Source organism: Triticum aestivum, chromosome 5A, assembly GCF_018294505.1.
Source record: "Triticum aestivum cultivar Chinese Spring chromosome 5A, IWGSC CS RefSeq v2.1, whole genome shotgun sequence".
In the NCBI taxonomy this organism is placed as follows: Eukaryota; Viridiplantae; Streptophyta; class Magnoliopsida; order Poales; family Poaceae; genus Triticum; species Triticum aestivum.
In genome coordinates, this window is record NC_057806.1 from 569,859,338 (window position 1) to 569,875,999 (window position 16,662).

At 40.0% G+C, this 16,662-nt stretch overlaps 2 protein-coding genes and 1 non-coding gene across 4 annotated transcripts; 2 read left to right on the forward strand and 1 right to left on the reverse strand.

Annotated features, from left to right (window-relative positions):
- The first annotated feature begins 779 nt into the window (after positions 1 to 779).
- On the forward strand, positions 780 to 3,886 carry LOC123104858 (probable UDP-3-O-acylglucosamine N-acyltransferase 2, mitochondrial). The gene is made up of 10 exons (XM_044526774.1): positions 780 to 1,116; positions 1,230 to 1,428; positions 1,516 to 1,592; positions 1,978 to 2,027; positions 2,343 to 2,407; positions 2,635 to 2,686; positions 2,762 to 2,832; positions 2,937 to 3,003; positions 3,430 to 3,501; positions 3,595 to 3,886. The coding sequence occupies exons 1-10, from the start codon at positions 795 to 797 to the stop codon at positions 3,667 to 3,669; spliced, it is 1,050 nt and encodes a 349-aa protein (XP_044382709.1). The 5' UTR covers positions 780 to 794; the 3' UTR covers positions 3,670 to 3,886.
- Positions 3,887 to 5,340: 1,454 nt separating this feature from the next.
- On the reverse strand, positions 5,341 to 16,609 carry LOC123104856 (uncharacterized). Of its 2 annotated transcripts, XM_044526772.1 has the most exons (26): positions 16,288 to 16,609; positions 15,182 to 15,461; positions 14,856 to 15,108; positions 14,478 to 14,703; positions 14,271 to 14,394; positions 13,290 to 13,463; positions 11,669 to 12,103; positions 11,406 to 11,426; positions 11,167 to 11,231; positions 10,724 to 10,778; positions 10,276 to 10,312; positions 9,844 to 10,172; positions 9,617 to 9,748; positions 9,385 to 9,533; positions 9,171 to 9,299; positions 8,628 to 8,742; positions 8,016 to 8,459; positions 7,788 to 7,870; positions 7,634 to 7,688; positions 7,385 to 7,433; positions 6,945 to 7,294; positions 6,704 to 6,835; positions 6,469 to 6,620; positions 6,308 to 6,373; positions 5,801 to 6,055; positions 5,341 to 5,601 (listed from the first exon to the last, which is right to left on the reverse strand). In XM_044526772.1, the coding sequence occupies exons 2-26, from the start codon at positions 15,341 to 15,343 to the stop codon at positions 5,529 to 5,531; spliced, it is 4,065 nt and encodes a 1,354-aa protein (XP_044382707.1). In that variant the 5' UTR covers positions 15,344 to 15,461; positions 16,288 to 16,609; the 3' UTR covers positions 5,341 to 5,528. The 2 variants fall into 2 exon arrangements, with proteins under 2 accessions (XP_044382707.1, XP_044382708.1); XM_044526773.1 differs by lacking the exons at positions 15,182 to 15,461; positions 16,288 to 16,609 and having other exon boundaries at positions 14,478 to 14,534; positions 14,644 to 14,703.
- On the forward strand, positions 10,847 to 10,920 carry TRNAT-AGU (transfer RNA threonine (anticodon AGU)). The gene has a single exon. It is a non-coding gene; the product is annotated as a tRNA-Thr (tRNA).
- Positions 16,610 to 16,662: the final 53 nt, after the last annotated feature.

Below are 16,662 nucleotides of genomic sequence, written 5' to 3' on the forward strand. Positions count from 1 at the left end.
TGGACCCATGCATAACGCTGGCCCATTTGTCATCAGCTCTAGCCTAGTCATGCAGTGTACAGAGGAACAAGTGCACGGATGTTTACCACGAGGATGAAAAGTACGCTGACAACGGCCAGAGAGGCGGATCGAGCGTACCGGATCGATTTCAACCGGTGATGGCGCTAGAAGGGCGGGTTGCATAGAGTGATTTATATGCTCAATAAGTGACCGCAACCATGCTTCGGGGTGCTGGTTTTTTCGGGTATTTTTTCTCAGTTGTTGGTTTTCTCTTTTTCTTTTTCTTTTCGTTTTTGTATTTTCTTGTTTTCCTTTTTTTTGAGAGAAAAACAGTTCATCGAAACTTATTAATATGGGATCTAATTTTGAAGAGCTCGACATGAGATGCAGTTTTAAAATGTTCAATTTTTTTTAAAACAATTCACATCATCAATTAATTTCTGGGTTTTTAGAAAGTGATCAAAAGGTATAAATAATATTCTGATTCTTTTTATAAAATATTCACAAAAGTTGTAAAAAAAGTTAGCCTTTTCCAAGGGAATGTACACAGAACGTTTTAAAAAATCTTCATCTTTTTTCGTAAAATGTTGTCAGGAAATTAAATATGCTGACCAAGGTAGAATTTTGTTTTTCTTTTTAAAAGACCAAATGTAAAAACTCCTGAAAAAAATAATTTAAAACAGAATATTGAAAAGAAAATGGAACCGCTCTCTATCTTTGAACCGAGTCGTTACACTGCGAGAGCGGAATGGGCGGGCCCGCTTGGTCGCTCATGGGCTCTAGAGACCTTAGGTATGCGAGCGCGTCAGAATGGGAAGGCCCGGGCCCAGTCGCCACCTCCTCCTCCTCCGTCCGGTCGTCGCTGCATTTTCCGCCACCGCCGCCGCCTCCTCTTCTCCTCTGCCGCCGAGGTCGTAGGAGCTCGGTTTCGCGTTCTGCCACACTGCAAGTTCACCATCCTGGTCTTGCACAGAACCTCTGCAAGGTTCAACAGCAAGAGGGGATTACTGATGGCAGCCATCCTGCCAAGAACCGCGCTGCTGCTGCGGACGCCGCGCGGCGCCGGCCGGCTCGCGCGGTTCCTCGGGGCCGGCGTGCCCGCAGCTTCATCATCCGGTAATAACCGACCACCGGATCCAGACGCTTGGTTCAGTTTCTCCCAGAAATGCTTCTAGAGATGTGTGGTGTGTATGTATGACCCTGTTGGCTTACTGAATGGCGTGAACCAGATGCTGAGACGGCGGCGGAGTTCATGCCGTGGCGTAACGGCGGGGGCGTTCTGCACCGGGCGGCGTCCGTTGACCCCTCCGCGGTGGTGGAGGCCGGCGCCGTCGTGCACTCCGGCGCTGTGATTGGCAAGGAGGTCGTCGTCGGGTCTGGGACCGTGGTCGGGCCTTCGGTGTCCGTGGGGCAGTCCACCAGGATCGGGTACGGTGTTTCTCCGGCGTCATCAGTGTTGAAACAGAGCAAACTCTGTTTGGTTATGGAAATGATTTTGGTATCATTATGTTCCAGGTACAATGTTGTCTTGAGCAACTGCTCGGTGGGCGAGTTCTGCACTATCCACAATGGCGCCTGCATCGGTCAAGATGGTGAGCATTTATTCACCGAGTATCGCAAATACGTCATGCAGTGGACATGATATGTTGTATGTTCTCCAACACTGGGAAGAACATGTTACATTATTTCAGATACTTGCACGTGATCGCACCATGCCGGTTGTATTACTTGCACATGATATGGTGTACTAGGAATACTAACTGTGGAAGCTTGTGAGCTGATTGCAGCATTCCAGTTGTATTAAGCCTCTTGGGTATCAAAGCTTATTCTGAGCTGTTTATTATCAAATTTTTGAATTTCCTTTCTTTTTCTGCTATGGTAGCTGAATGGCAAATATTGGTTTATAAATAGCTGTCAAACAATAGGACTGGGTTTCTGATGATATGTGGGTGCCAATTACTGATGTATTTCTTTCAGGTTTTGGTTTCTTTGTGGACCAGGATGGACAGGTCAAGAAGAAACCACAGGTTAGTCCTCACCACTATCACTCGCTGGAGATTAAATTCATGGTGAACTGTTGGTGAAGATTATAAATAACTACTCAGTATTACTAAGGTTGAACGGTTGTGACATAATTATTGGGTTGAGTGGTGAAGAAATTCTCTGTTAACATATGTTAAAACAAATGTTCAATACTGTTACAATGTGACATGGAAGAAATACTATCTTTCGCTAAGTAGCACCTACTGACCGACTGACTGTATTTCGTAATTTGACATTTTTTATGCATATCAAATCAAAATAGAAGCCCTCATAGAAAAAAAAAACTTTGTATTTGTTAGGAGCTTTATGCAAGAATTGGAGACAATGTGGAAATTGGTGCAAATACATGCATTGACAGAGGCAGGTAACTTGTCACCTTTCTATTCCTTTCTAAATTTGTCAATGTTCGGTAGTTCAAAGCTCGCAGAGTCAGCGTGGTAATGTCCAGAGAATGCTTAGCTTGGCTTAAAGGCCTCTGTTGGCTAGTCCATAATTGATCTGAATATATCTAACGAACTATGTACCCATCATTATACATTTGACTGCAGCTGATTCTTGCTGACAACTTCGATCAATATTTGTTAACTGCAGTTGGAGAGACACAATGATTGGAGATGACACCAAGATTGATAATCTGGTTCAGGTATTCTCTCCCTTGCTTTATTTATCAGATTCAGGCTCTTCTCTCCTTTTTTGTGAATTGACATCCCTCTTGCAGATAGGTCACAATGTGGTGATAGGAAAGTGCTGCATGATTTGTGGACAAGTAGGGATCGCAGGTTCTGCAACGTGCGTATACCTTCATCTCATGGATGAAGTGTTCATTCCTTTTAGTTGTGTCATATAATTCGTCATGTGTGTCTTTTGAGATTTGTCCTATTCTGTACACACAGGTTGGGTGACTACGTAGTATTAGGTGGTAGGGTGGCCATCCGGGATCATGTCTCCATTGCTTCAAAGGTGCTGTTTTCTCAGCTCTGATCTTTTGACCTTGCTTTATTTTTACTCCACAATGTTTGTAATTTCCATGCAACTCTGTGTTGTCGTGTGCTACAACCTAGCTGCATTGCTCAGCGTACTCTAGTGCCCGATAGCGCTTCACAAGTAATGCAGGTTGCAGGGAGAACATGTCTACCTTTTCTCTTCTTGTTGAGCAACTGACCGTGATATAGCAAATCCATGTACGACTTCATGTTCATATCCAGTGGTGATAGCAAACAAATGTTCAGGCAAAACATGCATTTCTTTCCTGTTGGTAGTCATGGCAAGCATCCAGATAACACTGGTCCAAACATTTGACCAAGACCTAGATGACAACATTATATTTGATTGCCCACAATTTTTTCCACCACCCTCATTAATTTATTTTCCTTGGTCTAATTGCAGGTTAGACTCGCTGCAAATAGTTTAGCGACAAAGGACATTCAGGAGCCCGGTGACTATGGCGGATTTCCAGCTGTAAGCATTTCAGTATTGACCATATTACTTCAGCTTGTGTTCCTCGTTTGTACCCCTCGGCTTACTAAGTACTCAATATTCATCTTGAATTAGGTCCCAATAAACGAATGGCGTCGACAAACTGTGAACTTGCGCTTATTTTCAAAGAAACACCATGACAGAAGATAGTAACTCTACAATCCCAGTGACATCAAATATGTTTGTAACTTGATTCTCTTGAAGTGAATTTGCAATATCTCACTAGAGAACTAGCATTGAAATTGGTATCCGAAACAATCTTCACCATGGAAGTTGGATTCTTTATTGTTTAAACTTGAATGTATCTACGTACTATTAAAGACTGTCATAGTGCTGCAGTACACATTTACACATGCATTCCTGCTAAGAGGACGTTTGTGAAATTGTCAGGCTACTTCACGTACACACATATTTTTAGCTGTCATATGAGTCGATTATATTACACCATGTAGCTAATTATTCAGTGTGGAGAAGTTATTTGATTTTGGACAATCTTATCAGTCGCACAAGATTAGTTTTTAGTGTAAAAAGTGTAAGAATCAATAAAAGAAAAAGTCTCAATCCTTGCACTGAAAAAAGTCTTATGTAAGAAACCGTTTTGGAATACATTCCTTCAGTAAGACAAATTTGGGACACACAGTGCAATTCTTGTACAAACCAAAATTTGTTCTTGCATGACAATCACAATATTTTACTCGGGATGACATTCTTCCCGGACATGATCATCTTGTAGATATTCACACTGCTTTAGCTTATCCATCTTTGAGTTCCCGAGATAAATGGCTGGAAATTCTCATCATGTTTTTAAGTTGAACTCAAGTTAGTCTGTTTTGACTTGAACTCATGTTTCCAATGCATCACATTTCTACAAAATCAATGCCACTCACTATCCTCCTGTACATGAAGCTAACTAAAACCAAGCTTCTGCATCCAACCAGCCATAAGAGTGGTATGAGAGATGGATTTTTTTTTGTTACAGTTTTCAGCATTCTACTATGGAGGCTATTTGATTTTGTGAAGCTGCAACAATGAACTTCAATATATAGTGCAACAAACTATCGTTGAATTATTTAGGGCATGTCTGGTTGGCATCCATAGTTGGCCACACTTTTCTGCCATAATTGTGGCAAGCGTTTGGTTGTAGCCACAGTTGTAGCTTGCCACATTTCATTAATCACATACCCCACTTGTCATAGTCTTAGTTGCTAGTTAACTTTTGTCACAAGTGTGCAGGGAAACTAAACATGCCCTTGCCGTGTGACTACGATAAATGATGAAAATTAACATATGAGTAGGGATTGCCATGCAACGGATGCACTAGAGCTATAAGTGTATGAAAGCTCAAACTGAAACTAAGTGGGTGTGCATCCAACTTGCTTGCTCATGAAGACCTCAGGCATTTGAGGAAGCCCATCATTGGAATATACAAGCCAAGTTCTATAATGGAAATTCCCACTTGTGTATGCCTTTGCTTGAATGCCATCAGCCCTGTTGGGCCAGCTAAGCTGAGTTCTTGCCGGTATCTATTTTCAGAATGGTGAGTTGTTCCATGTAGTGATGCATGTAATGTTTGTGTCTATCATAAAGCAATGCACACATTAGTACTCCCTCTGTAAACAAATATAAGACATTTTAGGTCACTAAGTATTTGTTTACAGAGGTAGTAGTAAGCAAACGACCTTGCCAACCAAATTTCACAACATAGATAGAGCTTGAGTTGGCATAAGCACGTGTCCACTAGACAAAACTGCGGTTTCAGTGTCTTGCCTGTAATTTCCTATTCTTGTAAGAAATTGATGAAAAGCACACAAGTTCTCCATCTGTCCAAAATTTTACCAAGCAATATATGCAATGTATATATCAGTGCAGAGACTATCAGTTTCACAACAACAAAAAATCAGTGGAGAGGATTCTCCAACATCCACCCACAGTTTTTATTTTCTGCTCTTTGTCCATCTGTTTTCGCACAAATAGATTTAGCTTTCATTCTGTTACTCATGCTGGTGTAATCACTTTCTAATTTCTTTTCTCTGTGGGCGAAATTCTGTAAGCACTAATCTATTGTTATATCCCATTGCATTCCTACAGAAAAATAGACATATCAGTTGTGCGTTACAACGTAATTAAGTTTGGCACTGTAATGAACAAGCATAGTGGAAAACAGATAAACAATGACAGTAAAGGCAAGAATTCGTGCAACCAAGAAAGAAGTCTGATATACTGGAATACAGTAACATTTGGCGAAATGGCCTTTCTTTAGAAAACTAAGATAGGTGCTCACCTCACGCCTGTGTGGAATTCGTATTTCCTGTCCCTGACACTGCACCTGACAAATCCTCTTTGTGTTCTTGGAAGATGTCTAGTTGTGCTTGACAAATCCTCTTTGTGTTCTTGGAAGATGTCTAGTTGTGCTTCCGAAGCAACATCCAATCTCACTGCATCAACCATGTTAGCCCCCACTTCACTGATAATCCCACCTTGTTGTTCAGGGTCTATATCCATGATTGACACTGCCCCCTCTTGTTCAATCACAACCCTATCATTAAAATTAGGGTCTTACTCGCATGTTTTCGCATCATAGGTAATGATAACTAATGCTATAAATGTGATATGCACGGTCGAACAGATATAAAGTTTGGAGCATGCTGAACAAACTCTATATTTACATTCAAGCAAAGGCATACACATATGTTAATTTTCAGAAAAGTAAAGCATGATAGCAATACTCCAAGTCCAAGGCAGACAACAAGATTGAAGAAGATGAAGAGAATGGCAGGTGAATTGTTACCTTACTGATCCCATCAGATTGACACTGCGAACTTTGCTACAGCCTAAGTCAATGATCCTCACAAGCCTGGAGAATATGAAGCGGTCACTTGAAAGAGAAAGGAGAAGCAAACGGTAACTACTAGAGCAACAACGATGGCATGAACTTTGGTGCTAAGTTACCTAAAATTAGCGGAGCTGAACAAATGAAGAGTGCCATCTTTTAAGCCTATAGTTAGATATGGATGATCAGGAAGAAGACATAGAACTGAAAGAACCGGAGCCATGAGAGCTCTTATTGTATAGACACACACCCTGTTCTCTAGGTCCCATATCTGAATTGACAAAATCAAGCAGCAATGTTATGCATATCAGATATATAAAACAGAATACATCTTTTAGAATGCAAGCATCATACCCTGGCGGTCAAGTCATCTGAGCCAGAAATCAGATACTGTTGATCAGCATGTGCGAAGAAATCAAGGCAGTTCACTTGAGCCAAATGCCCAAACAGAGTGTAGCTAGATTTTGGGGAGTCAAGGTTCCAAACCTGGACACCAAGCGTGCATAATATCAAGTTCGCAATCAAGGTCTAATATTAAAACTAGTGTTTCATTGCGTATTATGTTTTGGTTAGTGCAAAGGAAAAGGAAGCATGCCTTTACTGTCTGATCTTCGGACGCGCTAGCAAAACAGTTGGCATCCTTTGGGTTGAAGGTGATCTGTCGGACAGTTCCAGAGCGTTCATCGTCGAAAGTTCGTGTGCACTGCCAGCCCTCTTCCCAGTTCCAAAGCCTAATCGGGCTTTCATAAGCTGAGGACAGCACATATGGCTGGGTTGGATGGATGGTCATTGCTGTGACACTGGAAGAACCAGCTCTGAAACTCGTGATCTGTTGTACTATCTCTGTTCCGTAGGTGCACACATGGATGAAGCCATCGTCTGCACCAGCCAGAAACCATTGCTTCCGTGCGATAAATTTAAGGAATCTAACTGTCGCTGATAGCCCTGAAATTTGATTAATGTGCCACTATTACCATGGCAGTGCATGAAGAAAAAAATATGGTTAACAGAGGAGTAAGTAAGCTGGAAACATGCCTCTTGTTCCATTCTGGTAGACATGAAAAGAATAGAGGGCCTTCTTTTCCTGTCGATACATGTACAATACAATACAAACGATTTTGTTAGTCCGACGCAATCCAAAACAGGCCTACACACATTTTCATGTTCACTTTCAGGAGGAAAGAAAAGATACACATATACAAGGAGAAAAAGACGGTCATAAATGACGGCCATGGCCAAATATAAATAGAAGCACATGCTAGTAACTATACCAACAGAACTTGCCTGAGAGACAAGATCCCACATGTGAACATCTCCAAAAAACTTGCATGTTAAGATCCTGCAAGGCCATAAGAAATTTATTGTACGATAACAAATTCACCTGATCAAAAGATTATTTCAATGCCCAGATTGTGTTATGTGGTATATATGCACTCACCATGTCTCTGTTGGATGTGCATCTAGGCACACCAGCCTATTGCCGAATCCAAGTGCATCAACTTTCTTCGTGGCTGATCTGATCTGATCATACATCGTATGTAGTTCCATGTAAAACCAATGACAAACTGATTGCATTGGATAGGCAAGACTGTCTTACTTTATTCTTTTGGCCCAACCACTTTGTTTCGAAACGTACATGTTAGGAAAAGAACATCTGGGAACTAACCTCGCGTGTCACCTCTTCTTGTGCATAAAAAACAGCTTTCAGTGTCAATTCATGCACCACATTCCCCATCTCTTTTAATTCCTCAAATAGATCAACACACTCAGTCTCGTTTTCGAATGGGACGATGAACTTGTCCCCCGATATACTGCTCTGCAGAAGCAGATCCAAGCTTGTGTCATCTCCTTGATCTGGCCACTCTTTTGTTGTCACGACTAGAGTGTACGTGGACCTGGAAGCTATAAATCCATAAATCGGCACATTTGATAAAAGTGAATCTTCTTCTTCCCCGAACGAGTGGCTCTTATTCTTCTGTACAAGCCTAAATGCCACGCGCTCATATGTGTGGTTTGTTAGGTCCAGTGAGCACGTGGTTGACTTGTGTGGTTGCAAGGGGAAGCGGAGGTCAGACGGGTGCACTTCAAGTAGCCCACTGTTGTCGATCAACTGGACAAGAATAATTTATTTATGTGGTTAACGAATCGATGACAGATCAGCATTTTTTAAAGAATTTATTGACAAAACAAGTTGGATAAAAACTATGTGCTATTAAGTGTTTCCAGATTAAAATGAAGCATATAGAGATGACATTGTCTGTTTCATTAATGTGCTCACCTGAGTAGATTTGTCAGCTCTTATCTGTGGTACACTGTGATGACTTGATTCTTCCTGATTATTTACATTGCCGACATCCACCATTGCTACCGTCTCTCCTCTTCCAAACACAAACCTAACAGATAAAGTTGCCATGTTTCCCAAGTTTATCATAATGGAATTAGGAAGTGAAAATAATATAAGAAGCAGGAAAAATATAAAAAAGGTCAAGGGATAGGCTCATGGTTTAGTGCTGAGAGTGAGGATGGTTCTAATTTTTTTTTGGAACCATGTAGATATACAATACCAAAGATCAACATGGCAAGCTGAGTATAAGCAAATGAATTAAAGACAGCTTGTTCCCTCACCGAGTCGTGCTGTTGTGCACCCGAATTTTCCTAGTATTTATCGGAATTAACACTCACATTTGTGGAGGATAACATTTGTATGTCCATTTTACACTTTTAAAAATATACACAGTAAACGCTCCAAAACAAATAATCTTTCTAAGCATTTCTCCATGACGGTAATAATAAGAATAATAGCCGGAAAAGTATTCATTACCCTTTTGACTTCATCGAACATGCGAGACCCCAAACATGTTCACTTACGGGGCTGCTAAAAATATTGTATATCCATCCAAAACCCCAAGCAGGGGGTTCAATTACAGGAGGGTTAATGATCCTCTCAAGCCTGGGATTGTAGAAATTTAGTACTGCAATCCATGAAAATAACAGCAATTAAAAACATGTGCACATGTTGCACAAGAACCAATTACCTGAAATTAGTTGAACTCCACAAATAAACAGTGCCATCTTCTAAACCTGTAATTAGAACCTGAAGATTGGGATGAAACATGACAGACATAACCGGAGACATGGAAGCGTGTAGTGTATGAGTACACATATTGCTGTGCATGTCCCATATCTGATTTGCCAAAACAAAGGGTGGATCATAAGAAATGTTATACACATACTGTATTAGCAAAAAAATCAATAGAAATGGCAAACCTTCGCGCTACAATCACTAGAGCCAGTAATCAAATACTGCTGATTGTCATGTGTGAAGAAATCAAGGCAGTTAACTCTGTCCCAGTGCCCAGAGAGTGTGTATTTACATTGAGGAGAATCAAAATCCCAAACCTGGACCAAACATTGGATTTCGCAATGAAGGTCTAGTAAAAACACATATTTATGTAATGTCAAACTTTAGTTGAAATAAAATAGGAAACTCATACATCTATCATGTGATTGGCTGAGGCAGTGACAAAACTGTTGGTGTTTTTTGGGTCAAACATGACTTGGCAAATATAACCCAAGTGTTTGCACTTGAATGTTTGTGTGCACTCCCAGGCTTTGTCCCAATCCCAAAGCTTCATTTCATCAGAACTCCATGACATCAAGTACGGTTTGCTTGGATGAACGGCCAGTGATGTCATTTTTCCAGCATGAGCTGTGAAACTTGGGACTTGCTGCCGTTTAGTTTCGTAATTGTAGATGTGAATAAAGCCATCTTCGGCTCCAGCCACAAACCATTGTTTTCGTACGATAAATTTAACCAAAACAACTGCAGACAGAGTCATCATCTTTTTATTTGTAATACAGTATATATGGCGCGGCTGAAGAACTTAACAAGAAAGAATTAAAAAAATAGAACTCAAATTGCATGCCTTTGTCGGTGGAGACTTTAAACGAATCTACTTTCCTCTGCGAGCAAAGGCAAAGTACTTTGTTAGTCAATGCAGAAGAAAAACCTATGTGGGTATTATGAGATTTGGGATGGGGATGGTGCAGTTGAATCCCGATGACCTTGATGCGAGTTCCCTATGTAACGCAGCAGTTGTTATTGATTCGGTAATCACGATCTTACGTAGTATGTTTCTGTATTATTAGATTTATTTGTTTCGGGGAATCCTAAAGCCAAAGTGAATTCACTACTCCGACGACACTGCTGATGTAGACAATTTGAGCCCCCAAATTGGGTAGTAGCCTTACATGGTATGTATTGTCATTAGCCCTACATATGGTACTTAAGTATAGATGTAGCATAAGTCTGTTGATAAGAAATATAGTGCTTTTAGTCCTTATATTTTTGCACTGTAAGTATGTATCACTTGCCTGTGTTTGACCGTCCCAAATGCAAACATATCCCCGTGTATGGCCTGTTATTATCCTGCAACACTCGAATGAAATCAGAAGACACCCACAAGTAAAATCCCTTATATATGCATAGCACGAGAAGCTTTCATAGCTCAGTTGGTTAGAGCACCCGTTTAGTAAGCGGGAGGTCTTGAGTTCAACTCTCAATGAAAGCATTTTATTTTTATTATTTATCCTTCTCAAAAAGAAACATTTTTTGTCGATTACCTAAATTATGTATAGTTTTTTCATCCCAATTATATGTATTTGTTAATTTGGTATTCAAGAATATTTGGCAACGAAAAATATAATATATAATCCGTGTTGCGTGACACAGATTTTCATTTAATAATATCCAAAAACGAAGATGTAGTAAAAAGACCACTCGCGTAACATAGTTTTTCAATAAATAATAGACCCACCATTGCTTGGTTAGGTTAACATCTTGGCAGTCCAGAGACGTGAATGGGCTCTTCTTGAATAATATCTGATTGAACAATTCCGTGATTAATATTCAGGGACAACCTCAAAGTTGTGTTTATAAAATATATGTCTAGAAAGCATGCAAGCAAAGTAGTAAGTTTGTTAAATATGAGGTTATGGCAATGTCTAGGACAATATAAATATACAAATCAGAGAGATGTGCAAAACAGATGCATACCTTCGTTTTATTTGGGATTAGCTGCCAAATGATGGCCAGTGGAATGCGATCATGACCATATCGATCATGCAAGTGAATAGAAAAGACAAAAATGACAAAATTTAGCAAGAAAGTTATACTGGCCAATATTTGCCCCCAAAAAGATTAAAGGATATGTTTAATAAATGCTGGTAAACTAAGGCATATGCCATTGTATTGATTTAGCAAGGGGTGTATGCTGGCCAATGTATGTACCGGGACTTTTCTGTCAAAGACGAACTCACCTCAGACGTTATCTCTCGCTGTGCAGTAGTAGCAACAGCTTTCACTATCACTTGCTGCACCATATTACCTTTCTCTTTGGTTTCTTCTAAAAATTTGTCCCCTCTAAATTCGCTACAGTACATTGGCATATGTGCATCCTTAAATGTACTGCTCTCTAGGACCAAATGAATGGATTTTTCGTCCCGTTCCTGGAGTGTCAAACTAAGAGTGTGTGTTGACCTCGGCGACACGACTCCGTACAGTGGCAATTTGGCAAAGCGTCGCTCAGTTTCTTCTGCATAGGATTCCACAAGCCTAAATGCAAAATGTTCATCTGTGAAGTTTCTAAGGTTCAGCGAACTTGGGATCAGCTTGTTCGGTACGCAGGGAAAGCAGAGGAGATGCGGATGGACAAATAGCTTGGTGGGTACAGTGCTGGATAAGACACTGGATACCTGCAAAAGAAGAGCCTGTGCTGTTAATGTCATGGTGAATTTCTAACTAAAGTCCTTTTTTATTGAATTAATTGCGGGACATCTAACTTACCTGATCAGTTTTAAATATACATGCAGTTCAGTGAGTTTCCTAGAACAACGATATTGCACTTGTCGCTCAGAACAATGGAGGCGATATTTAATTTGACCTAGAGCCCTAAGCTATTCTTACCCTAGCTATTGTTCTCAGGTTCATCATATAAGCATATTTACAAGGATATAATTGTTGAAATATCCCATCAAGCAAATCAATAATTTAATATACTATCACTAGAATTTTGTCCACTACACATTTGTGTTAGATGTTGAAACATGCAACAAGATTAGCAAAGAATTTAACTAAAACTTTACATCATCAGAATTGTTGCTGAATTTCAAAGACAATTCTTTTTGGCTAAAAATAGGACAAAAGGGGAACTAAAACTATGATGAAACAAAAAGTCAGTAATGTTTATTTTGCTCGATGTGAACAATATCTAAATTGACAAACTATATTATAATTAGTAACTCTATAAACTAATCACTGTACATTTCCCCATTTCCCTTTGTTCTTAACAATTTAATTTCTGATTTTGTGGTAAGATGCATGGATGCATCTCTTGTCAATGATATAAATAAATCCTAAGCTGTCATTGTGTTTAGATGTTGCATAGTATCACAGCTCCACCAAAATTTGGACGCATAATAACATGTACCAACAACCATGTCCACTTCACCTCTCACACCATATTCAGGCAGCCGATTCTATTTTAAAATGAGAGTGCCTTTTCAGCTCCCGGGTGCCTAGGCACCCTATATGAACAGAAAACCTTTAGAGGAGCTCTACATGAACTGAAACTTTGCAACATCAAAGATGATTAAATTTTGTAGGTGCTTGGAAAATTTCATGCCAGAAAACCTTTAGAGGAGCTCTACATGCGAAAAAGATTTCAGTGTTTGAAGTTTTGAGCACTTTTAGCACTGAAATCTGAAAACTCGTTTGTACACCTTTCTGTACATGATATTTTGGCATGAAAACTTGCAAGAACCTACAAAGTTTGACCATCTTTGATGTCACAAAGTTTCAGATTTTTTTTGAATTTACTGTTCAAAGAGGGTGCCTAGGCACCCGGGAGCTGTTAGATCTTTTTGTATTAAAATACCTCACCTCATCTGTAGTTTCTGTTTCCTTGAGCCTTTCGATTATCTTGTGTGTACTAACAGGCCTCTTTGCTGGATTGAAGTCACTGCACTCTATCCCTATTTCAGTGCAAACTCGTACTTGTTCCACATGTGTGTCTTCTAGTGATTTTCCCAACCTTTCACACCATCTCTCAAGTACCTGCAATATTCAACCATCAACTAATGACAAAAGTCCTTCAAAAAGTGAAGTTTGGACCAATGGTTTCTAGTCACATCTATCAGCATTTAAATTGCACTTTCACGGTCAATAACAAAAAATGGTAATATGAAGTGAAGTACTTCATGTAAGTAATAATCAAGATGCATATGTACTTCTTTGCCTTTATTTTAGTCCAGTTTTTCCATATAGTTCTTTAAGTGAATGGTTTCTCCAAAGACAGATCTGATTTTGTACAGTAAAAAATACTTGGTTATTGTGTACGTTTTAGTCTCCATTAATCATTTATATGGCTAAGCTCATTTTTATTTTTACCTTAAAACACATTTATACCTTTGCTTTATATATAAAGCGGGGCGAAAGCCTTTTTCGGTAAAACACATTTATACCTGGTTTGATATGCTCCAAGAAGTGTTGTTCTAATTTTTTTCTATAATTTCTTACATTACTAACTGTGTTTTTTTACCTGATTACTAACTGTGTTATCGCTAATACTAGTAGATAATGTCCAAAGAAGAATGACAGTTTTCAACCCTTAAACTATATTCACAAAACTAGCCTAGAGATAAAATGAATCCTTGGGTGCACATTTCGTTGCGAATTAATATGTACATGTGAGGGGCAACACTTTAGTGGTTAAGGTTGTCTTGTTCTACATTGAAAGTGGAGAGTAACCGTATTTTTTGGCTTAGTTATTGGTTTACTGTGAATTCCATGTCTACATATGAGAATAGCTAAGTGACTAACAGTAATCTTTTCTAATTAAATATCGGGAATAGCTATTCTTACAACTTCAACGTCGGGACACCCTTTCCTTCCTGTTAGTATCTCTATGATTATAATACCAAGACTATATATATCTGACTGGATTGTGATTTTTTCCCCATCGTAGAGTTCTGGTGCAATATATCCCCTGCATCATAAAGAAAAGGTGGATGAAATATATTCATTCAGGACAAAAGAAAAATGAGACTAGAAGAGACTTAGACAACTTACAGTGTACCAGAAATATTTGAAGTAATAGATTGGCTAGTTTGCCTTTCCTCAAAATACCTTGAGAGACCAAAGTCAGTAATCTTTGGTACCATATTGTCATCTAGGAGTACATTTTCTGGTTTCAGATCTAAGTGAACAATACGATTCTCATGGAGATAATTTAAACCTTGGCAAATTCCGATGATAATTTGGTAGCGCTTTCTCCATTCAAGTCCGCAAGACTCATCTATATGGGGTCATGAGAAAGTGAGTTTAGAATTCAAGACACTTGGGTTTTTTAATATTTCAATGGTAGGTAGGGCATGGTACATGATTTATAACATATGTTGGGGATACTTGACCAAAATAATAATATAGTGTAGAAAATCATGTCCCTACCACTAATATAATCACGTAGACTCCCTTTGGACATGTATTCGAAGCAAAGCAATCTTTGCCGTACATCTGCCATGACTAATTTTCCGTTGTAGCTCAACATATTCCCTTGTGTGTCAGCACAATATCCCAAAAACCGTACTATGTTTTTGTGCCTTGCCTTCATCAAACATTGAACCTCTCCATGGAATTTCTTCTCATCCATACACATATCGCTCAATCTCTTCACAGCGACTGTACCACTCTCAAGTACTCCCTGCGATAGAAACATGCCTTTTCAGCACCATGTCGAGTTCACAAATCAACTAGGCATTTCAAAGTTGTGTTACCTGATATACCAATGCAAAGCCACCCCTACCGATTTGTCGATCGTTAGAGAAATCGTTTGTGATGTCTTTCAGAAGTGATAGTGGTAAGGCCTTTGGGTCAGCCGTTTCATCTAGTAGCATGAGCTCAAGGTCATTTAGTGCTGCAGTATCTCGGCAACCCATTAGCGATTTTATAGCAGAGCACCACTAGATCCAGCTTTCCAATTACTCAGTAACCACAGGATAGACTAACTGCAGAGGGAGACTTTGATCCAACAGAGGGACTTCAGTAACTAGTCTCCTACATTTCATAATAGGCCAACATTATGGTAAATAAATATACTTATAAAGCTGAGTGCAGAACTAAGCACAAGAGAAAACTACTGGACAGTCAGCTGCTGGACAGTCATCCACGATATGATCCATTAGGTGCAATTCCTACAACTTGTGCTTGTACATTTTATTGCGTCACCTTCAACTAGGTAGGGATTAGAAATGCATGATTTACAGATTTTGTAGTTCATTCAATACATTCACTGCAGGCAGCTTGACCACGCTACCTGCCCTGCCAGTATACATCTATTCATGATCTTCCTTGAAAAAAAGCTGTGTTAAACAACAGTAGTATCAGTAATACAATTAGACATCCAAAGGGCAACATCAAACTGATCTGACAAATCTACTCTTCCCAGCCTTCAAGCTTTCCAAAACTAATGTGTGCTGATTATGGCACAACCAAAATGGTTTACTTGATTAATTTGATGGACCAAACCAATAGCTATGTCAGTGTATAAAATACTAAGTCGATAAGTCCTCTTCAAAGAAAAAAAAGTGGATAAGACAATGACAGGACACCAAACTTGATTCATGGCCAACTTCCTCTGTTTCTTGCTATTCATCTCTTTTGCATTGCTGCGTTCACAAATCTACTCTTCCCAGCTTTCATGCGTTAGCTTGGCGTGAATGTTCAAGATATGCACATGAATGTTCCATCACCTGCTTCATTTTAGTCTACAGAACAACATCTCATTGCTGCTCCTAAGCACGTGGCATCGAACTATGCAGAGCAGAGCAGCAGCAATGGAAGAAACGGGTTCAGTTTGCAGAAGAGAAAATGGATTCAGTACCTCGTGGAGACGAGCGTGGACGTGGTGTCGCTGCGCCGCCCGGCCGGCTCCCCGTCCCTCTTGCAACGGCGAACAGAACAGTTCCCCTTGCCTCTGCCCTCTCGCCACTGCTTGTCCGCAAATCGGGCACCACAGATGGCGATTGAGATGGGGACGGATGAGAATCGCTGGCCGGCCGGCCGGAGGCGGGGATGGATGGATGAGCGGGAGACCTCGCCGGAGATGGGGATGGAAGGTGGCGGCTGGGGATTGATTGAGCTCTAGAGTGCTAATCAACGCTTCTTCCAGTGTAGCTCAAGAAAGGAAAAGACTATTCTTCCTCTGAATGATTGGCAGCACGTGGAACGCACTACTACTTGTTTTCCACTCCCTTTA

What these genes read in the sequence shown, in the direction of transcription:
- LOC123104858 (XM_044526774.1), top strand. Translation starts at nt 795, where the DNA reads ATGCGAGCGCGTCAGAATGGGAAGGCCCGGGCCCAGTCGCCACCTCCT. An exon ending in GGGATCGCAGGTTCTGCAAC is followed by an intron (nt 2,833 to 2,936) that starts GTGCGTATACCT and finishes CTGTACACACAG; the next exon opens with GTTGGGTGACTACGTAGTAT. An exon ending in ACTATGGCGGATTTCCAGCT is followed by an intron (nt 3,502 to 3,594) that starts GTAAGCATTTCA and finishes ATCTTGAATTAG; the next exon opens with GTCCCAATAAACGAATGGCG.
- LOC123104856 (XM_044526772.1), bottom strand. Translation starts at nt 15,343, where the DNA reads ATGGGTTGCCGAGATACTGCAGCACTAAATGACCTTGAGCTCATGCTA. An exon ending in TAAAGTCTCCACCGACAAAG is followed by an intron (nt 10,173 to 10,275) that starts GCATGCAATTTG and finishes CTCTGTCTGCAG; the next exon opens with TTGTTTTGGTTAAATTTATC. An exon ending in AATCTGATGGGATCAGTAAG is followed by an intron (nt 6,056 to 6,307) that starts GTAACAATTCAC and finishes TTTTAATGATAG; the next exon opens with GGTTGTGATTGAACAAGAGG.